Source organism: Nyctereutes procyonoides, unplaced genomic scaffold (genome assembly GCF_905146905.1).
Source record: "Nyctereutes procyonoides isolate TBG_1078 unplaced genomic scaffold, NYPRO_anot_genome, whole genome shotgun sequence".
NCBI classification, from domain to species: Eukaryota; Metazoa; Chordata; class Mammalia; order Carnivora; family Canidae; genus Nyctereutes; species Nyctereutes procyonoides.
In genome coordinates this window covers 41,888,754-41,912,134 of record NW_026575030.1, presented here as the reverse complement: position 1 = coordinate 41,912,134, position 23,381 = coordinate 41,888,754, and the positions used below count along the sequence as shown (strand labels likewise).

The 23,381-nt window shown below is 37.4% G+C and overlaps 1 protein-coding gene across 1 annotated transcript in view; it reads right to left on the bottom strand.

Moving 5' to 3' along the window:
* Positions 1-23,381, bottom strand: part of IMPG2 (interphotoreceptor matrix proteoglycan 2) — an 80,837-nt gene that overhangs the window by 31,305 nt on the left and 26,151 nt on the right. The window contains exons 6-10 of the mRNA XM_055316038.1: positions 18,122-18,283; positions 13,616-13,674; positions 11,577-11,597; positions 5,493-5,737; positions 1,591-1,676 (exon numbers count right to left, since the gene is read on the bottom strand). Coding sequence (XP_055172013.1) covers positions 1,591-1,676; positions 5,493-5,737; positions 11,577-11,597; positions 13,616-13,674; positions 18,122-18,283 — 573 coding nt within the window. The remainder of the gene's footprint in view (positions 1-1,590; positions 1,677-5,492; positions 5,738-11,576; positions 11,598-13,615; positions 13,675-18,121; positions 18,284-23,381) is intronic.

The window sequence follows — 23,381 nt, the reverse complement described above, 5'->3', positions numbered from 1 at the left end:
TACTTGTCATCAGTAAAGGGGCAGCCGCTTTCCAAACCCAACCTAAATACCAGATCTTCCCGGTTTTCAAAAGAAGTTAGAAATCTGCATTTTCCTGCAAAAATATCCTGATTGTTAAATGTTGGCTTCTTTAAAAAATTTGGTCCCAAAGCACATCCAGCTGGCTGGTCTCCAGCTTACAACCTCCAGCTCATATTGAAATTCCTATCTTTACAACAACACTCTAAATCTTATCATCACAGTTCTGTGGTTAGAGAAGCTTGAGATGAATATGATTAGAAGGAATGACTACTGGTGCCATGTTCACAGTGAATCACCATCCTCTGCCACTGCATCCTGAATGGACTTCTATGATAGCACAGAAGTCCTATTTGTGTAGAAGTCTGTCTACCAGACTGGAAACTTCTTGAGAGCAAGCCCACATCTTTATTCATCTCGGCTTCCCCAGCACTTGGCACATGAAAAGCACTAAATAAATATACTTGAATGAATGAATAAGTGAACAAATAAACACCAAATAATGTAATCTCTATTATCAATCCTCCCTCATCTTTTTTCTCCAATATGGAACTCAATGAAAAGAGTACTTCCAGTGACACCACATTTCAAAACTGAGCTGCTCTACAACAGAATACGAGAAATGACTGCATATATTAATGGCTAAGTGATTTGGGGGCAGACTTTGTATATGTTCATTGCAGGATTAAAATCAAGAAACAAGTATTTCAAAAAGCTTCTATGAGCCAGAGAAGTCTCAAGAGAGTAAGAGTAGGGAATTAGAAGGGAGTCCCACTATTCTATGAGATAACAAAAGATTCATGGATGCTTTATAACCAGGTAGTCTCTGCAGGTGTGTGTTGTGATTGTAGGTGTCCCTGCTGTTGTTTCAACTACACTCAAGGTAGCCACTTTCTTTTCTACTAGATGCCTCTTAGTAGGTGAAATGGCAAGTGGAGGTTTGGAAGGAATAGAGAAACACCCAGCGGAGTTGAGTGGTAAGAACAAAAAGGAACATTCATTTCACGATGTTTCTGTGTGAATGGAAATGTTTTCAGCACAGATTAAAAGGAGGCCTGATTTTGAGTCTCTGTCATTTGTCAGATAGCTGCTACTTTTATTATTCCCTCTCTCTCCCATACACAAGCTATTCTAAATACTTTGGAGTCTAACAATTTTCTTCAATACAATCCTTGGAATGCAAATCTATACTCTGTACCTATGTATATCAATTTACAGTCTTGGTTATAAAAACTACTTCTGAGTAACTTTTAGAGGACAACTCATTGGGCACTTAGAGCTTAATTATTACCAAACAAGTATAAACCATAAATAAGTTTTATACCACATGTAGAGCTTGGCAATTAACTGCTGCAGACTTCATTTAACCACTGCAGAAGGCTTAAATTTTCTGAACCAATACCTGGGACTCTGGAGCTGACAACTGTGAATGATGTTCCAAGGATGATGTAAGAAAATATTTGAAACAGGAACAGCTTAGGAAATTCATGCTGCCAAAGTAAGCAGGTGAGTGTATAAAGAAAAGAAGTTTGAGGGCCTGATTCTAGGCATATAACATAGAAACATACTTACCAGAATGGTTGGTGGGGTTGGTTGAAGACTTGAACTTTGGGTGTTCCAAACTTGGTCTTCAGTTTCAGGAAGTAAAACTCCTCTCACTGAAGAAAGAACAATATTAAGGAACATATTTTGTTGAGACACTATTGTATTTGAGTTTCAGGGACAACTAAAAACCAAGTTGTTCCTTTTTCTGGTTTAGATCTTGGCACAACAGATACGGGAGACTTGCTTAGAAAATGTTTATTACTTTTCCATTATTTTACCTATATTGAGATAGGGAAACTAAGGGACTCCACAAAAATCTGCTTTTTGCTCTTTTTCCTGCTTCTATTCTCCCTAGGATCTGCATCTTCACTTTACACATGCCTCATAGAACAAATAGTGTATGTCCTCCTTGTAAGGACAAGAAGTTATGATGTTTTTAGAGCCTTCCAGCACAATAGATAACATCTAAGGAAGGGCTATGGGAGAATGACTCGACAAGGCCATCACATGTGTATTCCAGACCACAGGCACTAGACATCTCAATGCCAAGACGCCCTGGCTCGAAGGAATAAGTGGCTTGTGGAGGACACCTGGACCCTTGTCCTTGTTCCAGTTGGTTCCCAGATGCCTGAGAGAACATGTACACCCTACCACAATCCTCATTGAAAACCCCAGGCCCCAAACAAAGACAAGACTCTCCTTTTCCAAGTCTCCCAACACTCTGTCTGGTAACTGCTCTCTCCATATATATCTTCAATAAACTTTGCTCTCACTTCCTGCTGGCTTATACTTGATTTCTGTCCTGTGTGTGTCGCCAAGGACCCTCTTTGACTGGTCCTGTGAGACCCTCTCTGGGTCCTCAGACCTGGCCTGCCTGCATCAATATTTATCTCATCTATCTATCTCATTTATAAGATTCCAACATAAAATATTCTCATTATTACACTTCAAATATTCCTGTTATTTCTTTTTCTTCTTTCAAGCATTGTTTACTCTTTTCAAGATTCCTGTGAAGCAGATGTTTTTAATTTTATTTTCATTTTAATAAGGAAGTTAAACTGAAATCTCAACTTATTTGATTGCTAAGAATGGAGAAGATTATGAAAAATTATTTCCTTTCTGAAAGAAAAGTATCCTTGAAAAATGGGCTAGGACACCAGAGAGTTTATCACTATTACCAACATTGAAGAGCAAAAAAGGTAAGACAGGAGATTATAAAACTTAATTCAGCAAAGGCTTCCTGAATCCTTGCTTAGTTATTACAGACTTTGATAAAGTTGAGACTATAACATAAAGCCAAGTTTTTCCTGTGTAAGTATTCCCTATGTCAGAGAGATAAATACAAATTATAAAATGATGTGAGGGATATATATACAATGTATGGGAAACAAAGAAGAAATTGATTTTGCCTGAAGGGGAGAGGGAATCTATAAAAGCTAAAGAAAAAAAAAAGGATTTGGTCCGGTATATCCACCTAATATAGAAGCAGAATCTCTTTTTATTCATCTGTTACCACTGGCCTGACATAAAGAGGCCAATGAGAAGCCAAAAACCCTCTTTGATTTAAGTATTTCCCAAAACTCTCTTTCAGTTGTATATACCATGATCTTGTCTTCTATGGACAATTAGCACCTGGAAAGGATGATACATCTTTAAGAAATGATGACCAGGTTACCTAGAAAACTGAAGTCTTTCAGCATTCTAAGTTGGCAGGACAATAGAAATAGATTTTAGAGACAAAAGTTCTGTGCAATTGAAACCTACATCTAATGAAAGATAAAGCACCTGAAATGGTTTCTCCTGTATATTCTAAAGTTTTTGTTAAATTTACTTAGAAATTCTCAGTTGTTAAACTCCTTTTTAGGACACCTTCTAAGAGGTAGCTCTACTACAAGGCTCCACATAAAAGGAAGACCTTCCTATGCCAAATGTGGATTTAGTTTCCTAAACAATCTCACTTTGCCTATTGCATACCCTAGCCTCCAGGTCATTCTCCCACTACCCTTGTTACTTGGTGTCTATACCTTATGCTCAGTTTAGGTTCCCAGCTCCTTCAGGTCATGACCTCCTAGCTTATATGTTTTTCTCTGATCCCAATATCCAGATTCCTGGGACTTTCTGACTATTTGCTGTCCCCTTAGGTAGCTCCCAGCTAGTTTAAACTAGCCTTGCCAAAAGGACCCCAGCAACTTCAGATTATAACAAGCCCCTTCTCTTTTCATTATTTTATCTGGCTCAGGTTTTCTAACAAGATACAACGATGAAAAAGTACACCCAGGATACCTGCACTGCTCCAAAAGACAAAGGTTCCCTGGTGTTTTAGAACTGATAGCCTAATAGCACTATCATCCATGAAGAAAGAGTTTCTCCACTTTAGAAGAACCTGCGTGGTGCAGTTGGTTAAGCTTCCAACTCTAAGCTTCAGATCAGGCTGTGATCTCAGGGTGCTGAGATGAAGCCCCACACTCAGCAGGAGGTCTGCTTCAGATTCTCTTTTTCTTCTTGCCCTCTGCCCTTCCCCCCTGCTTATGTGCGCGCTCTCTCTCTAAAATAAATAAATTAATTAAAAAACAAAAATAGTTTCTCCACTATATAAGCCATCTGAAGTCAGGCCACTTTGTGGTCCTGTCTTAGCACACTGTCATTTTAAGGAAACATCAGTTTAGTAGCCAAAATAACTGAAAAGAGATTTAAAGTTTTAGTTCAGCCCTCAAAAAATATCTTCTTTAGGAAGTAAATGTATTTTATACATAGTAAAATTTTGTTAAAGTTTCTCTCTCTCTCTCTCTCATATTTGTATTTATTTACACACACACATATACACACAGAGGCCAAGGTGATAGCTGAAAAGATACAAACTCTTTTCTTCTCTTAAGAAAATGTGGGAAATGAAGAGGCTATTAAAAATGCATCATTGTTAGTATTGCCTCTCATTCATTAATTTTCCTGTTTGGCAGCTGGTATTACTCCCATGCAATCATTTCAGTAAAATTTTAAAAGCTAAACTACCCATGAGTGAAGAAATCATAAGGAAGTAAAGATGAAGTAGTAAGTAATTTAACAGGATACCATGTCCCTGATGAGTTAAACGGTTGCAACACTAATAAACAGATTCTTTTTTTTTTTTTTAGATTTTATTTATTTATTAATGAGAGACACAGGCAGAGAGAGAAGCAGGCTCCACGCAGGGAGCCCGACGTGGGACTTGATCCCAAGTCTCCAGGATCACACCCTGGCCTGGAGGTAGACGCTCAACCACTGAGCCACCCGGGCATCCCTAGTAAACAGATTCTTGGTAAACTTCAGTCCGAGATTAACTAGGCCACTCTTTAGACTCTAAATCCATAGTCAACCCCTCCTTGATGATCCCAGATCCACCTGCTGATTTTGTATCATAACTGGATCTCTCCAGCTCTCTGAATTCACACTTGGTACTGGATTCTCTGGGATTTTGCCTACCACCCATTATCAGTTCTTCTGTGACCAGGATCTTCCCTGAACTTTCCTGAGCTACTCTTTGTTTTCCATTCTCTGGCTTTTAAGTCTTTATACCAGTTGATTTGCCCTTGGAGAATTAACGTGTCGATTGGCCTGGCAGCACTATAACCTGTTCCAACTCATACTTGCATATTCTATTTCCCTTTTTCTTACATTTTGCTCCCATTTCCCTACACTACTTCTAAATGTCATGCTGTTCTCTACTTTCTCCACTCTTTGTGGCCTTTTGCCTACATGTATCCTAAGTGCTCCTGATTGATCTATCCAACATAGCTGCATGGCCACAGCTCATTCATACCAGGATGGCTCCTTTCTCATGCAGTCTGGACAATGCTCAGAACCACATATATTTAAGGAAATTAGTTCTCACCAAAGTATATTGGAAAAGAAACTAATGGTGTACAAGGACTTTATGATGGATATCAACTCACCATTGATAAGCTGAAGGGAGTCAGGATCTGGATTCAAAGAAGAGTTCCCCAGCAAAAAATTCTGATGCAGTGTCTCAGCAATATAATCTCTGAAGTTGCTAATTGCATAAACGGCAGTGGGCTTATCATCCAGTTCCACAAGACCGTGGTTTTCCACCTTGTTGGAATGAAGGCTAATTAGGTCCCAGGTGGTATTGCCAATGGCCTCACCATTGAAGGTAACTGCATAGTGAACATCTATGCCGCTATGGATGAAAAGAGAGAACACATTAGACCCCGCTAAGGAGCACAAAGAAAGGAGCTTTGAACCCATGGAGTACAACACTGCACCCATGGGGAGGGGAAGGGTGGTCTCAAAAAGCACGGATTCTACCACAATTCTCTGCAGACTCTGGACCTTTTGCCATCCTCTCCTGCTTCCTAGACAACAGAGGTTCACAGCCCTAGGAACATGGAAAAAGTTCTAAGGAGGTCATAGAGACAACCCTGCAGAATATGTGAACACAATCTTCCCCACCATTCTCATCCCTTCTTTCCTCCCTCAGAGCCAATAGCTCCTCTCCACCATCAAACTGCTTCCTTCTTTCCCTATTAGCATTTCTCCTCCCTGATTTAAAACAAAAACAAAATCATCTAACTCCACCCAACAATGGTAATCCTCTCATAGATCTTTCTTCCTGCTGTTGGATAGACTATGTACTCCACAACAGGAGGAGGGTGGTAAAGCAATGAAGAGGCTTAATTGCTATGAACTAAAACATAGTTATCAGAAAGGAAAATATGAAATACTTGGAAATAAAGCAAATTGATGACTTGTGATTTTTTTTTAGTATCATGCTAGAATAGTTTCTAATATGACAGTTTATCTAAGTCTCTGAGGAGACGTAATTTTGTTTGATAGTCCAGATCATTTACAGTCCTATAAACTTTGATACTAAAACTGCAATAAAACTAGATGTGATTCAGTTTTTTTTTGGCCCGGTAGCAATGATGACTCCAAAGTTTGATTTTACTACCCTAATCCTTGAATCAATCCATTAAACTATTGTCCAAATTGACTATATAAATTTCTTTTTTTCAAATGCTCTACAAACTTGCTTTCATTTTTCCTCTGCCTCCTTCATTAATGAGTTGAATAAAACCTTGATGAGTTAACAAGTAATTGTCAGATTGGGCTTTTTCACTCTTATGTTTCCATGAGAAAACAAAGAGATTTCTTAGAATAAAGGGTAAAGTAAAAATAAATAGTAGTTGACATGTCATTTGACATTTTCTTAAATAACCTTTTTGGAGAAATAACACCAGATTATAAAATGTTTAATCAGGGATCCCTGCGTGGCTCAGTGGCTTAGCTCCTGCCTTCACGCCCAGGGAATGATCCTAGAGTTCCAGGATCAAGTCCCACACCAAGCATGGAGCCTGCTTCTCCTTCTGCCTGTGTCTCTGCCTCTCTCTCTCTCTCTCTCTCTCTCTCTCTCTCTGTGACTATCATAAATAAAATAAATAAATAAATAAATAAATAAATAAATAAATAAATAAATAAAATGTTTAAGCCAATAAAAATACTCCTTCCAGACTCGAAGTCAGATTTCTCTAACAACTAAAAGTGCTTACAATGTAACATGCTCTATCTCATTTAATTTTCAAAATAACCCTGTGAAGGTTTTATTATCTTCAGATTATTATTGAAGAAACTGAAATTTAAAGAAGTTAGAAGATCTGCCTAAAATTTTGAAACGTGTAAGTGGTAGAGTCAAGATTTAAACACAGACCTGCCAGACTCCAGCACCTGTATTCTGAACTACTATGCCATACTCTCAGTAGCTTTAATTAAACTATTATCCAAAAAAAGTCACTATGAGGACGGCTTTGCTCTAGTCATCACTGTGGCTTCCTGCCATCTATGAGACACAGCTATTTGAAACAGGACCCAGTAAGTCACACCAAGATCCTTCCAGAGGAAAGAACACTACCTTCCCAAAGATAAAACACTCAATATAGACAGGCAATGGAAACAATCTGTTTCCTTTAGACATTTTCTAGGAGGAAAATGATTCCCAAATCAAAGCATACAAATAATTAAAGCACTTCCCCTCTGAACTTACTTATATATATTTTCTTTGATTACAGCTTTTGTGGTTTTGTAAAAAAAATTTTGTTTAAAGTGACTGCCTTTCAGTTTCTCCTTAAGTTTCTATCCCCAGTGTTCAGCATGGTATCTGGCACTGAGGGTCCCCCAGTACCTTCGAGTAAATTCTAGAAGATCTTCCTCCTAGATCTGATAAGCTACCACTTCTAATAGGGTGGTTTAGGGTGCTTTAAAGTAGTAACTGGGGGCACCTGGGTGGCTCAGTGGTTGAGCATCTGCCTTTGGCTCAGGTGGTGATCCCAGGGTCCTGGGATCAAATCCCGAGTCAGGCTCCTCATGGAGAGCCTGCTTCTCCCTCTGCCTGTGTCTCTCAGTAAGGAATAAATAAATAATATTGAAAAAAACAAAGTAGTAACTGAATATTTTCATATCCAGATGTTCTACAAAGTGGTAAGACATCAGCTTATTGTCTCGAACTTGTTTAAGTCTCTTAATTTTTCATGCCAGAAAATATTGATTCATGGGTAATTCCTGATCTTCTTTTGTAAAGAAATAAATTCAGTAAAATATGCTAAAATAACCAAATGATGACCCTGAAGTACAATAAAACAGTAAGAGGGACACCTACTGGTCAGAACTCACCACATAGTATGTGTCCCAAGCATCTAGCACAATGCTTGGCTCATAGTAGTTCAATACATACTTTTGAAAAAAAAAAAAAAAGGTCACTTTTATTCAGTAATGTAGGCAAATAAGACAACTAAATTTGTGCCACCTAAATGACAGTATGATACTCCCTACTTAATCTGAAGAATTTTTAGTCTCTAAATATAAAAGTCTCTAAGGAAGCCTGATGTGGGCTGGGATCCCAGGACCCTGAGCTCATGACCTGAGTCAATGATTATAAGCAGATGCTTAACCAGCTGACCACCCTGGCACCCCCTGAATAATCATTTTAAAGACCTACTTCCCAGCCACAACCCAACCCTGAGGAAGTGCATGCTCTTTCCAAACTCGATGGGATAGAGCATGACTACATCTTCAGAGTGAGCTTCTTGGGGTCTTTGCACAATCTATTTCATGTTAAGACAGAAAGCAGTGATAAGGAAAAAATGGAGGAAAAAGATTGTGCCACGCAGTGCTTGAGTTCGTTCCTATGCTATGTAGCAAATCAGACAAGGAGAATCAAAGCTTCACTGGGAGTCTTCCATGTGCCTTGCATGACTTTTAAATATCATAGGGAAAAGATCAAGAAAAATATTCCTGGATCAAGAAATCTGCGCAAACCAAGCAGTCTGGGTTAGATTACTGGCCTTATTCTTTATTGACAAAATATAATTTGTCTCCCAACATTTCTCTTGGACATATAAAAATAACACTTCTATTAAAGACTATCTTGTCTAGCAAGGATAAATTCATTAAAGAAGATAAAGTGCCTCAGAGATATACTGCAATTCATTACCATGTTTTTGTCCTGGAAAGAGAACTCAAAGACGTGGTTAAGCTATCAAGAAACCATCTATTCTGGGAGCTGACAATGTCACTATGACCCAAAACAGACTGAGTTCTGGCATAGTAAGTGTAGCAGAGAGGCATCTCGGGATGAGGGACAGAATAAAAGAAAGCCAAGAGGCCAAGGAAGTACATAAGAAGCAGAATGCACATTGGAAAACAAAACATGATCTGATTGAAGAAAACTGTGCTGGCTCTCCGCACTTAGCACCTCTGAGTTAACCAGCTACCATTGTATCATCATCTTCCATCTTCTAAACAAGACTAAAACAGCTGCTATATAAAGGAAAGTTTCTCCTACTGACAGCTGTTTCCAGAAACATCAATCAGGTGGAGGTGAAATTTACCCTTTCTTATTATCTTACCTCAAATGTCTTGATCGGCTGTTTGACTTGTGCAGATTTTCAACATAAAAAATAACTGTATCACCTCTCATTAAGATCAACCAAAATAAAGATATTTCAGAGAAACTCAGATATTTCTCTATAAAATTTCTTTTTTTAAATTTTTTTTATTGATTTATGATAGTCACAGAGAGAGAGAGGCAGAGACATAGGCAGAGGGAGAAGCAGGCTCCATGCACCGGGAGCCCGACGTGGGATTCGATCCCGGGTCTCCAGGATCACGCCCTGGGCCAAAGGCAGGCGCCAAACTGCTGCACCACCCAGGGATCCCCTATAAAATTTCTTCTGTTAGAAAGAAGGCACACACTTTCAAAGCCTGGAGCTGAAGTTTTGAAGTATACCAGGCAGATACAGTATGACTCATATCAAATGCATAACCTACCAACTTAATGTGTGCACCTTGAAAAGTACAAAGCAAACAGAAATTTTCATATGCATATAAATGCTTATGGAGAGAAAGAGAGTGGTTATATATTATATAAATGGACTATTTAGGTGCCACACATTGATTCATCCACAGCTCAGAATATGAGTATATCAAAAAGTTATGAATCAATTACATCAGCTGACTAGTACCTGACAATACTGAACAATTAGGAAACTACCTAGGTTAATAATTCTATCATAAAATCTAGTGGCTTCATATTGCTGTCTGTGTTCCTATAGAGGACTTAGCACTCAGTAACTAGATATCATGCTTTTGGTCATAGGGTTAACATGAGAGTTTGGGTTGTTTTAACATCCTAATCATGCCATGAGGAGAACAATTAAAATGGCCTTTTGGTTGAGGACTAAGTCATCAACACATATACCCATAATATATACACACAGAACAGTTTATATATACTAAGGGTACAGAAACCAAAATTCTGGTTACCTTGGTCAAAATATCTCATACCTTCTAGTCATGTAACTTATGGCAAATCAGTTTGTCTGTCTCAGGCAAAATATCCTCACCTCCAGAAGGAAAAAGAACATTAATCCTTATTTTCACTATCTCACAGGGATATTAAGAAAATAAAAATGAAAAAATAAAAAGAATCAGTAATTTGACATATCTCTAACGCACTTTTCATTAGATTGCCTGTTCCTAGAGGAAATAAACCAAGAGTTATTAATTTCTGTAGGCATAGAGTTTGTCCAATTAGTAGGCATGTAGTAAACACTTGCTTGAATAATATAAATGGAAATGAAGAGGTCACAAAGCTCTTTTCAAATAAAATACTACAGTGAAGTAGGATTACTGTATGTCTAAACATATATATATAATTAACACATGAATTTGATTCATAAATCCATATTATATTTCTCAATTTAAGAGAAAATGAATCTTAAATAAATTTGAATCCAAAAGCAAAAACCGACAAGCAACCTCCATACAAAGGGTATGCTATGTTTTTACACTATGCATCTTCTAAGAAATTACAGAGACCAGTTGTTTTTGCATATGAACTATTATAGAGATCAGCAATCTCCCCTTCATTTACCACTTAAAGTGACACTTGATTATATTATTCAATGACAAAATATACTTGAAAGAATTTACATTAATGGAAAGTTTTATTCCTATTTTAAATTAAGTGTAACTCAACATTTAAAAATACTTGACAGTCAACAGTCCACGACAGGGGTCTTATAAACTACAACCTGTGAGCTAAACCTAGCCCAGTGTCTAGGAGTCATAAATTTTATATTTTTAAATAGTTGAAAAAATCAAAACAGGAACAATATTTTGTGACATGTGAAAATTATATGAAATTCATATTTCAGTTTCCATAAATAAATTTTACTGAAATATAGCCACACTCATTCATTTTCAGTGTACTACCCATATCTACATTCATTTGGTGGATGAGTTAAGTAGTTTCAACAAGGAAGGCACGACCTGAAAATCTTAAAATATTTACTAACTGCCCCTTAAGTAAAAACGTTTGCCAACTCCCAAACTGTAAGGAGATGGGTGCTAATATTGGAACTTATAAAAGAATTGAGCCATGCTCTCTTGGGCCTAGGGCTATCATATTTTCTAAACTACCTTTTCAATCAGTGGACTATAAAAAGTGCCAAAAAGTACTCTACCTGCCATTTTCCTTGGGGGACCTGAAAATAAAAATTGAAAGTGTTAAGTAGAGTTTAAAACAGTTATAATTGTCATATCATTCATCAAAGTGCAAGTTCTTAATATATTTCCTCTAAAAGGTTTCCTTAAATCAAAATGCTTGCATAGTATTAGATGTTGACAAAGTCATGTAGATTGAAGGAAGCAAAGGAGAAAAGATTCCATTTTAAAACTGATAATATTTACTATCTTTAAACTGTATTTAAAATACTTTTTAAACCATTTATTACAAGGTTTTCTCTTCATAAAAAAGCTTTTTGCAGTAGATCAGCAGAGGACTCCAGTTGCCAGCAGCCAGTAAACTTGGGAAAACTTTTTTTGGTAGACAATGTGTTGTGTAATTTAAAATAAATGAAAAGATGTTATACAGAAAGATGCTAAGGGATTGAGAATGTCAGGACTGACCTCTAGGATACTGCATGGCCTTAATATTTATTTCTTTTATGTAACAGACACTTAATAGATCTTCTCATGTGCCAAAAAACTGTGCTAAGTATTTTACATAAATTAATTCATTCAATCCTCATTAAGATTATTAAGGACCATTAGAATCCCCATTTTACAGGTAAAAAAAAATTGAGGAACAAAGAAACTACATAATTTACCCAAAGTATTTCAAAAGTATTTTTAATATAGTAGAATTAATAATAAATTCTCTTTTTTATACAAATAAGACATTAAAACTTGATCATTTATCTAAAATCATCCAGCAAGAAGCACCAAAAACAGGATTTGAATCCAGGGAAGTTGGTTCCAAAAGGCGCTACCTTTCATGTGCTGCCAAATGAGAGAGGTCTTCAAAGGTGTCATGTTGTTAGTCACATGAACTTTAGTCACAAGTGGAAGCAGTATTCTATGAGAAGTGCTAAGGTTGAACTGGGGAGACTGGTTATGGTGTGAGAGTAGGTGGTGAGTCAATTTACCCTGCTTCCCCTCTCCCCTGCGCAGATAACCAGCTGAGTGTCTTTGGGTAAATTATTGAAATTCCCTGTCCTCTGGTGTCCTTATTAGAAAAAAAAAATGAGGATAATAATAATTACCTCATAGTATAGCTGTTGGGAATTAATGAGTCATATAGATACAGCCTGGCACACTGTAAACGCTATGCAAGCTCTTGCTGTTATTTCTGGTAAACCCAGAAGTTGTGGTAAGAGAATATGCCAAAGTTAAGATATTGGCACTACTGCTTAAGTGGTGAAGTTACACAGCACCCCTACTCGTGCTTTCCTGCATCCTACAGCTGGGCCACAACTATCCTCCAAATGCTCCAAACCTTCAAATACTGAGTCTAGCATGGGGCTTAAGAGTAAGAGCTGTAAAGTCAGCTACCCAGTTTCAAAATCTCTTTTCCACTGCCAATTTACAAGCTCTATGACTTTGGGCTAATACTTCATCCTTTTAAACTGTTTGCTCTATGCAAAATGAGTTTGAATAATAATATTTATTCTGATTAAATTCGCTCAGGAATATGAAGCCCCCAATACAAAGTGTTCACTCAGTAAACGTTCACAAATATTATGCTGCTTTAAGCAGAGAAGAAATGTCTTAAAAAGAGGTCTCTGATTTACTCAGAACTGATGTTTGAAATGAAGACAAATGCATCCCCTCCAGAATGGCCTTACAGTAGGATGTCAAAGTCACCTCAGTAGAACATTGACAAGATTCAGTAGGAAGCCAAAATCCTATGTAATCAGACTTCAGGCTCCTGTCAGTGCCAAGTAAAAGCAGTGTAACTTGTCAGCAGCAAGCTGGGAACATGAATCCCTAAGTTCTTATCCTGCCTAACTACAGTAGGTCTCCTTGAATATATTCTTTTGCCTTTTTCTAACTCAGCTCCCCCTCCTGAAAAACTGTCATTAAGAATAAACATTTACCAGAAATAATATTGAATTAAAGCATTCAAATCATTTGTTGTTACAGCATGCATAATAAATACAGAAACATATTACATTGAAATGAAGAGTGCTATGGAACATGTACATTTTTAGGGTCTATTTACCTAAAGGCAAGTACACGAATGTCCTTATAGCCTGGTAACCCAGTAAATGCATTTTCAACCTGTTAAAATAAAAATAAAATTTATAGCTATGAAGAAACATGAAAAAATGCACAGAAAATTCTGCCTTTAAGAGGTGAATATAGGGAACCCCGGGTGGCGCAGTGGTTTGGCGCCTGCCTTTGGCCCAGGGTGCGATCCTGGAGACCCGGGATCGAATCCCATGTCGGGCTCCTGGTGCATGGAGCCTGCTTCTCCCTCTGCCTATGTCTCTGCCTCTCTCTCTCTCTGTGTGACTATCATAAATAAATAAAAAAATTAAAAAAAAAGAGGTGAATATAAAGCACCCTATAACTAGAAGCTTGTACATGTATACAGATACATAGTGATCAGAAGGTTACATAAGAAAATTCTAATTGTTAACAATGTTAGAAAACAGTTTTTGATACAACTTTATCATATTTTTCTTTTTTTTTTAACTTTTATTTATGATAGTCACAAAGAGAGAGAGAGAGAGAGAGAGAGAGAGAGAGAGAGAGAGGCAGAGACACAGGCAGAGGGAGAAGCAGGCTCCATGCACCAGGAGCCCGACATGGGATTCGATCCCGGGTCTCCAGGATCGTGCCCTGGGCCAAAGGCAGGCGCCAAACCGCTGCGCCACCCAGGGATCCCTATCATATTTTTCTTTTACATTTTGTCTTTTAAGGTTTCAATGTACTTTAATATTGATTTATTTTCCCCAAATTATGAAAAGCAACTTCTTATGGACAAAGCACTGTTTTTTCCTTATGGGATAAAATGTAGGAAAATAGCATTTGTTTCCAAAAAAAGCTATAATAACTTTTTTAAAAAAATATTTTATTTATTTATTCATGAAAGGCACAGAGAGAGAGAGAGAGAGGCAGAGACACAGGCAGAGGGAGAAGCAGACTCCACTCAGGGAGCCCGACGTGGGACTCGATCCCAGGTCTCCAGGATCACGCCTTAGGCTGAAGGTGGCACTAAACCGCTGGGCCACCAAGCCTGTCCTATAATAACATTTTTAAATGTGATTGGATTCGAAATCTGGGTGCAGCATACCCACAGACAAACAGTCAAGTGTTCGTTTTCTGTAAGTGTAAAGACTCTGATGGCATCTGTTTCCTGTTCCTACAACACAAGGAACTGTGAATAAAGTCAACATTAGAAACTAATCCCCAAGTTGAACTCAGCCCCCAGGAGAGACGCACTGCTGACTGGGTGTCATGAAGGAGGTTATGAAGGAGTGACCAGGTACCTGGTCAAAAAATCAATTTATGAGCATCGCACCTACAGGACCCATTTTATCACTGAGTCTTTAATATCCAGCCATGTAAATCAATATGAGCTTAGTGACTGGAGAGAGAAAGCTACCTGGACTAAAAATCTAAAAATAGTCAGGTTATGCATAAATACATATTTTAACAGTGAATAGTGAACACAACCCACATTTCAGAAGGTGACATCTCACCAGATGAGTCACTCTTGAGCCAATGCCAGAATCAAGGAAAGAAGCTGTTAGTGGACTTTGGAAACATTTCTGGGAATCTGCTTTTAAAACCAAGTCTTGATATCATTGGGAGAGTGAGATTTTTATTTTTTAAAATATTTTATTTATTTATTTAACAGAGAGAGAGAACACAAGTAGGCAAAGCAGCAGGCAGAGGAAGAGGGAGAAGCAGACTCCCCACTGAGCCCGGAGCCTGATGCAGGGTTTGATCCCAGGACCCTGGTTTCATGACCTGAGCCAAAGGCAGATGCGTAACCTGAGCCACTCAGGTGCCCTGGGAGAGTGGGATTTTTAAAAAATCATGGTTCACTGAAGATCTCAATGCCGTAAGGATAAAGCATCTCAACCCATGTTAACTCTAGCTATGATAATTTGCCTTGTTTTATTCTCTTAGAGGAAAGACAGAAACACCATAATTCTTGTAAAATGAAAGTGGAGATGGAATCTTGCAGGATAGGAATCCAAAAATGAGTTAGTCTCAGCTGTTTCTGTTGGCGAAGTAACTGTACACAAGCCTTATTTTATAGAACTGATACTGCCCTGCCCATCAACCATATTGGTTTTCCTAAGATTAAAATAATGTACCTAAAAGTATTCCATTAACTGCAAAATGTCATGCAACTGTATGTTATTATTATTGCTGTACCCATCTCATTTTGGGTTTTGACATGTCTTGAATCTAATCACATACAAGAATTCTAATTCATCACATCTAGTTAGCTACTGTACAGGTGTCCACTTGAAAGAATCATTCCACTTTATTAACATCAAGATTAATAACAGGTATAATTTATTGAATGACTTCTGTGTGCCTGGTGCTTTACAACAATACTTCTAATCTTTGCAATAATGTCAAGAGATACATATTTTCTCAATTTTATATATGAGAAAATTGAGATGTCAACAAATTTGTCCAGTGTCATGCATTTGGTAAGTGACTAAATCAGAATTTATTCAACCCTAAATCTTTCTAATATCAAAGCCCATATTCTTCCCAATGAATTACATGCCTCTTGTTCTTCCCCTTGCCTCATGAAAAAAATGTTACTGGCCTGGAAAAACTGTGAAGCTTGCTTTAACTTTTCACCTGAACTAAAATTAAGGTGATTCTATTTCTTATAAAGGAAGGAACACTTTGAAGGGAAAAAGGAGACTTGATTTTCCCTTCTACTCCTAGAGGTTGAAAGGACTATAAACCATTTACTTGGCCTCCTGGGCCTCATCGATAAAATGGAGATGCTTACCCACATGGCTGCTGCGAGCTAAAAGACTTAAAACAGCCTGCAGAGAACATAAGGCACTATGCAAGGACACTGTGTTAATACTGTGGCTATCTTCAGGTATCAATGTTCCTAAACCTATCATGCTTATCTTTCTCTCTCTGACGTCATAACTGATGTTGTCCCAAGCTTATCTTACTCTGCTCATGAAAAAAAAAAAAAGTAATTGCTTCTGAACCTCAATCCTCTCCAAGCTGGCTTTCTTTACCCCCTGAATGTCTTTGTATACTATTACCTAGGAAATAATATTAAAGGAGCAATCCCTGTGACTGTGCCTGAAGAAAGAGAGTTAGAGGGATCCCTTCAATTTGCATTAAACACCGTGACAGAACCTTTCAGAAACACAGCCTCTAACTCTGCTGCTTTACACAAGGAAGTGACTATTGGTAGATGTTCCATTACAGGTAGGGGGATGGGGATATAGAAGTATGCCAGAGAAGAAACCATTTCATGGTAGGCCCAGACCCTTCATCATCCCCAAATCACCTAAAGCAAAGAGCTATCTACCTCATAAAGTCTCTGTTAGAGATATTTTTCAGAATGTTTATTAGACTTCCTCTAAATATGTCATTCAGTGCAGTTGTTTATCTAAACACTCAGGCTTATTAAGTTTCCTTACTCCAAGAGCAGAGAGAACAGACAGCTGGTCCAAGACACTATCTGATGCCAGGTGGCCACTGGCCTGGCTGACATTTCTTCCACATACCATACAGCCCTGCAACTTGGCCACATACATAGGAAAATTAATCGTCTGGCTTACACTCCCCATGTCGGATGGCTGCAGTGATGCTGTTTGGCTGAGAGATGCACATTTCTTTTTCTCCTCTAGACGTAGTGTCTAGAGAAGGAAATGAGTCCAATATAATGGAATTGAAAAACTTGGGCAAGGAGAACCCCATCAAAAGGGAATGGAAAAGAAATAAACAAAGAAATGATGTGCCCTATCATTGGACAGAAAGGGAAGATGAGCACTCAATGCCTTACTACACAAGAGCAAAGGCACACAAGAGGGGGGCCAAGTATGGATCATTTCTGACTGAAAGAATCTTGAGTTCAAGTCCTATATAGAATTCTTCCAGAAAGTAAAGTTGCAGGATAGTCTAAGGCATGATTCCTTAAAGAAACACCTTTTTTAAAATACCTCCAACCAAGGAACAGAGATAGAAGGGAAATTTACCTTTCACTGGATACTCTTTTGTCCTTTTGAACCAGTACTTTGTACTACTCATGTGCTAACTGCCTAAATATTTTCAATTTAGAAAAATAATATGAAGTAGGAAATCAAAAGAAATTAAATTTAATGTTCCTTCAAGAAAAACAGTACACTGCATGTAGTTTCTTAAAGACATTCATTTCTCCAAATATTGTCAAGTTAAAACCATGCCAGTGAACACATTCTTTTTTGGCTGTGCAGCAGAAGTTTGGAACCAGTATGCCTTTCTTAGTAGATGGCAAGGTGTGTCAGGTTTTGCCTCAATTAAATAACTCATCTGTCTTTCTGTGATTTTTATACAGAGTTTTCTGAAGAAATGGCTATGTCACAACCCTTCGAACCATGTAGAAGGAGAGCCTGATTCCTTAACCTACATTTAACCAGTCTTGTGAATATGGGAAATTTACAACCCCAGTAAAAAGTCTTGTTAGTTAAAAAAAGAAAGAAAGAAGAGAAACAAAGAAAAAACAAACCAAAAAATCACCCACCTCTGAAATAAACTCTTCTACAAGATGCTGGTGGTGCAAGTTGGAGGGATCCCGTAGCTCTTCCCTGAATTGCTCTCCCAAAAGGTGGATACTGAATTCTGCAATCTGCTCAGTTGCTGATTTTGTGGATTCTTCTATTAAGTTCTCAATTTCATTGCTAATCTGGATTTTTAGAGAAAAAATAACAAATGTCAATGTTTATTCATGCAACCCACAAATATCTATTGACTGATACATATCAGACACTGTGTCAAAACAAGCTTCTAATTGTGACCTTTCATACGGTATTTGACTTTGGAACTAATTGGATGGACTTTAAGACATAGGCTAACACTGGAGCACCTGGGTGGCTCAGTGGTTGAGCATCCGTCTTTGGCTCAGGTCATGACCCCAGGGTCCTGGGATCGAGTCCCACATCAGGCTCCCCACCGGGAGCCTGCTTTTCCCTGTGGCTAGGTCTCTGCCTCTCTCTGTGTCTCTCATGAATAAATAAATAAAATCTTTAAAAAAAAAAAGCCTAGGCTAATATTAAAATTAAACCATGCATTTGTATATTCCTTCAAATATACAATGACTGCTTCATGGAAAAACAAAATTTTCCACAGATAACCACCAAAGTTGGCCATCTTTTATCACATCATCTGTGAACTTAAAAAGGGTTGACCATGATAATATTATCATTTAAAAATAGCCCTGGGGATCCCTGGGTGGCGCAGTGGTTTGGCGCCTGCCTTTGGCCCAGGGCGCGATCCTGGAGACCCAGGATCGAATCCCACGTCGGGCTCCCGGTGCATGGAGCCTGCTTCTCCCTCTGCCTGTGTCTCTGCCTCTCTCTCTCTCTCACTGTGTGCCTATCATAAATAAATAAAAATTAAAAAAAAATATTAAAAAAAAAAAAAAATAGCCCTGAAGTGTTGTTCTCAAACTTTTCAGTTTTAGGACCCATGTAAACTCTTAAAAATCATTAAGAAACACAAAGAAGTTTGGTTTTTGTGGGTTGTATCTATAGATATTTACCAAACAAAAATTAAAGGGGACATTTAAAAAATATTTATTAATTCATTTAAAGATAATAAACTCCTTACATTGTGAAAAGCAATAACATTTTGTAAAATAAAAAAATGAGAATAGTAACATTGTTTCTATTTTTACAAATTTTTTAATTTGGTTGCCTTAATAAGAAAACAGAGGATTATCCTATCTGTTTCCGTATTCAATCAGTTGCAATATGTTGCCTTCATTGAAATACATGAAAAAAAGTATTAGGGAAGGGAGGATTTCTATTAACAGCCTTTTCAGATAACAGTGGAGGTTCTTCTTAGATAACTACACCAGTGCTCGCTTCGGCAGCACATATACTAAGATAACTACACCAAATTCAACAAGGCATAGTTTCTTAAATATTAGTTGCTACATGGAATCTGAAACTCTATCAATGAACTCTTTTGTACTCTGTAACATTAAAATCCAGGTCTTCCAGTGGCCAAAACTGCAATAATCTGAATAATGGATTATAATCCAAAGAATAAGTATCCATAAATCCATACTGATAGAAGTAAATGATTTAATAAATAAATGAGAAGTGACAATAGTGTCTTACAAAAGAATTCCAATTAGTAAATGTTGAATGAGGGAAAGAACATATCACTACTAGAATGCTACAGTAAGAACTGCTACATGGAAAATCTAAGTCCCTCCAATGCCATATACAAGAAAAGGAGTTGGAATGGAAGAATGGCCAACCTAAGGATTCACAGCAAGCCAATGGCAGAGTCAGGAAGACACTATTGAGGCTTTCCTTCAGTGTGTCATTTTTCATTCCTAATAGATCATATAATCAGAAACCTTCGAAATCTCAGAACAGGAAAGAAACTTAAAGATCCTGCTATCCCTTTGGATGCCTGAATTCTCTCTACAATATCCTTGACAAATGGTTGCTCATCCTCAGTTTAAATGGCTCTGATGAGAAAGAATCATGTATTTCAAAGGCAGACCACTGCATAAAAATAAATAAATAAATAAATAAATAAATAAATAAATAAATAAATAAATAAATAAATAAAAGTTCTCATGTTTTGGAAAGTCCTTTAACTTTTTTCTTTCTTCTTTGCCCTTCACAGCTTGGTTCCTGCTTCCCATTTCCAACCCCATCTCCCTTTCCCCCAACTTTTTTTTTTAAGTGACAAATTCTGTTCGTTTGCTTCTTAACTCCATTGCTAATCTTTATTGCCCCTAAATTTCATATAGCCCCAAATCCTAACCTGAGGCCTTATGCCACCTTCTTTTTTTTTTCTTTTCAAGATTTTATTTATTTATTCATGAAAGAGAGAGAGAGAAGCAGGCTCCATGCAGGGAGCCCGACTTGGGACTCGATCCTGGGTCTCCAGGTTCAGGCAGGCCCTGGGCTGAGGGCGGCGCTAAACCACTGAGCCACCCGGGCTGCCCCCATCTTTATCCACTCCACCATGCTAAATTCCTATTTGCAGACCAAGGAAAGTGCTAATTCTCTCTTCTCAGACCTAAACACTGCTATTCCCTTTGCTTTGAGACCTCAGGCCAAGACCCTTCCCCTTTCTCTTCTTTTGGTAATTTCTAATTGTTTACCAAAATTTGGTAAACAATTAGAAATTAATTAATTAATTAATTTGGTAATTCCAATTTAGACCTCACCCCCACCAGAAAACTTCTCAAGACCTCCCCTCAAAACTGACCCAAATGGGATGCCTGGGCGGCTCAGCGTTTGAGCATCCGCCTTTAGCTCAGGTCGTGATCCTCGGGTCCTGGGATCGAGTCCCACATCAGGATCCCCAAAGGGAGCCTGATTCTCCCTCTGCCTGTGTCTCTGCCCCTCTCTGTGTCTCTCATGAATAAATAAATAAAATCTTTAAAAAATAATAAAATAAATAAAATCTTAAAAAAAAAAAAAACCTGACCTGGGGGCAGCCCGGGTGGCTCAGCAGTTTAGTGCAGCCTTTGGCCCAGGGCATGATCCTGGAGACCCAGGATTGAGTCCCACGTTGGGCTCCATGCATGGAGCCTGCTTCTCCCTCTGCCTGTGACTCTGCCTCTCTCTCTCTCTCTCTCTCTCTCTCTCTGTCTCTCATGAATAAATAAATAAAATCTTAAAAAAAAAAAAAACAACTGACCCAATCGCTCTCCTATTTCATTCTGCATTTACTCTATTAAGGCACATACCACAAAGTAATTATACAGTATGTTTACTTATCGGTATGCCTCCTGAAATAGTAACTGGCACATATCAGGCACTGATATATTTTTTGGTATTTTTCATTAGGGTATAATTGATATATATAACATATATTAGTTTCAGGTGTACAACATAAGGATTCAATATTTGTATGTATTGCAAAATGATCATCACAGTAAGTCCAGTTAACATCCATCAGCATACACAGTTAAAAATCTCTTTTTAACGTGATGAGAACTTTTAAGATCTACTCTCTTTACTTTTAAATATGCAACATACTACTATTAACTATCGTCATCATGGTGTATATTATATTCCCATGACATTCATTTTATAACTAGAAATTATACCTTTTGACTCCTTTCACCTATTTCATCCACTTCCACACAAAGGTCTTAATATTAAGCCCGCATATATTTCCCTGTAAACTCTACCACTGATCTCAGTTCTGTAATCTAGGACATATATAAAAAACTATAGTCACCAGAGAGCCTTTCAAATAAGTACAGGCAGCGATTATGACTTCCCCTGACTTCTCCAAGTCTTCTCCTCCACACATTTCTCAGGCTCTTAATACCTTCTTTAGAGTGTGGTATATATCTCAGGTCTGATCAGTTAAAATATGATAGGATACCACCTCTCTTATAATAGATTCTACATTTCTATTAATGCAACCTAAAATTACACTAGGTTTACTAGTTTTCCCACTAGTAACTTTATCATACTACTGACTCATACAAAGACTAACATCAACAAAAACTCTTAGTCTTATGGAATTTTATATAAAACTTTGCAATTTTTGATATTAAATTTTATCTCACTAAATTTGGACAGAAACTTCCATTTCCAGTATTATTATAAAAGAACTATCCTTAATAATCTTGCTTCTAAAAAATAAAATAAAATAAATAATCTTGCTTCTACAGAATGCCTAAAGTCCTGAATAAATATTTTTAAAGTTTTTAATGCATAGGCGCTTTGCAAGAAAGTAAAGAAAATCCCAAGGGGCCAAGAAAAACAGGTTAGAAAACCCAGAGAGGTCAATCAGTGTTGGGTGAATACATAGTATATCTGCTAATACTTTGTAACCCAGGCTTTAGTTTTAAATATCACAAAAGGATAGGATAAAAGGAAAGATGTATACCTGTTGAAAGGTCAGATCAAAGACTCCCACATAATAGTAAAGATGATAGCTACACTTGTGGTGAGTACAGAATAAGGTCAAACTTGTCAAATCACTATGTCATACACCTGAAACTAATGTGATATTGGGTATCAACTTCAATTAAAAAAAAAGACTCCCACATAAAGCAAGGATTCTAAAAACTCAACAGACCATTTGAACAACAAATTAAACTAAGCTAAAGGAAGAATTAGTAAACTGGGACACACACCTGAATCTAACACAGAGAGACAAAGAAATGAAAATTATTAAAGACTGGTTAACAAACATGTGGGATAAAATGAGGAGGTCAGAGGTTCAATCACACAAGATAATAGTTAAGAATTTTTCCTATACCCATATTTGTGAAAGTGCAGAATGCCAAATGCCATAGAGTATACCACTATATACATTTATAGTATATATACTACAGTATATACTATAGTATACTTACATATATATAAATATACACAGCTTGGTTCCTGCTTCCCAGGAACCCACTATAAGTAGTGTGTGTGTGTGTGTGTGTGCATGTATGTGTGTGTGCGTGTGTGTGTATATGGTAGTATACTATATAGATTTGGAATATTGCAGTTTCACAAAAATGGGTATAGAAATATATTTATTTATTTTGCTTTGGATTTGTTGTACTTCCTTAATGTACAGTCTTATGAATACCATAAATTCTAAGAAATTTTCAGCTGTTATGTCTATGATTAAATGTGTCTAGGAAATAGAGATATATCTTAAAAGTAGGCAAAGAAAACAGCCATAGGGAATACAACTGAACTGATACACAAGTGAAAACCAATTAAATTGACAGTTCTCAGTAGTAACAACAAAAGTTAGAATATAGTGAAATAAAACCTTGATGAAAAAAAAAACACCTC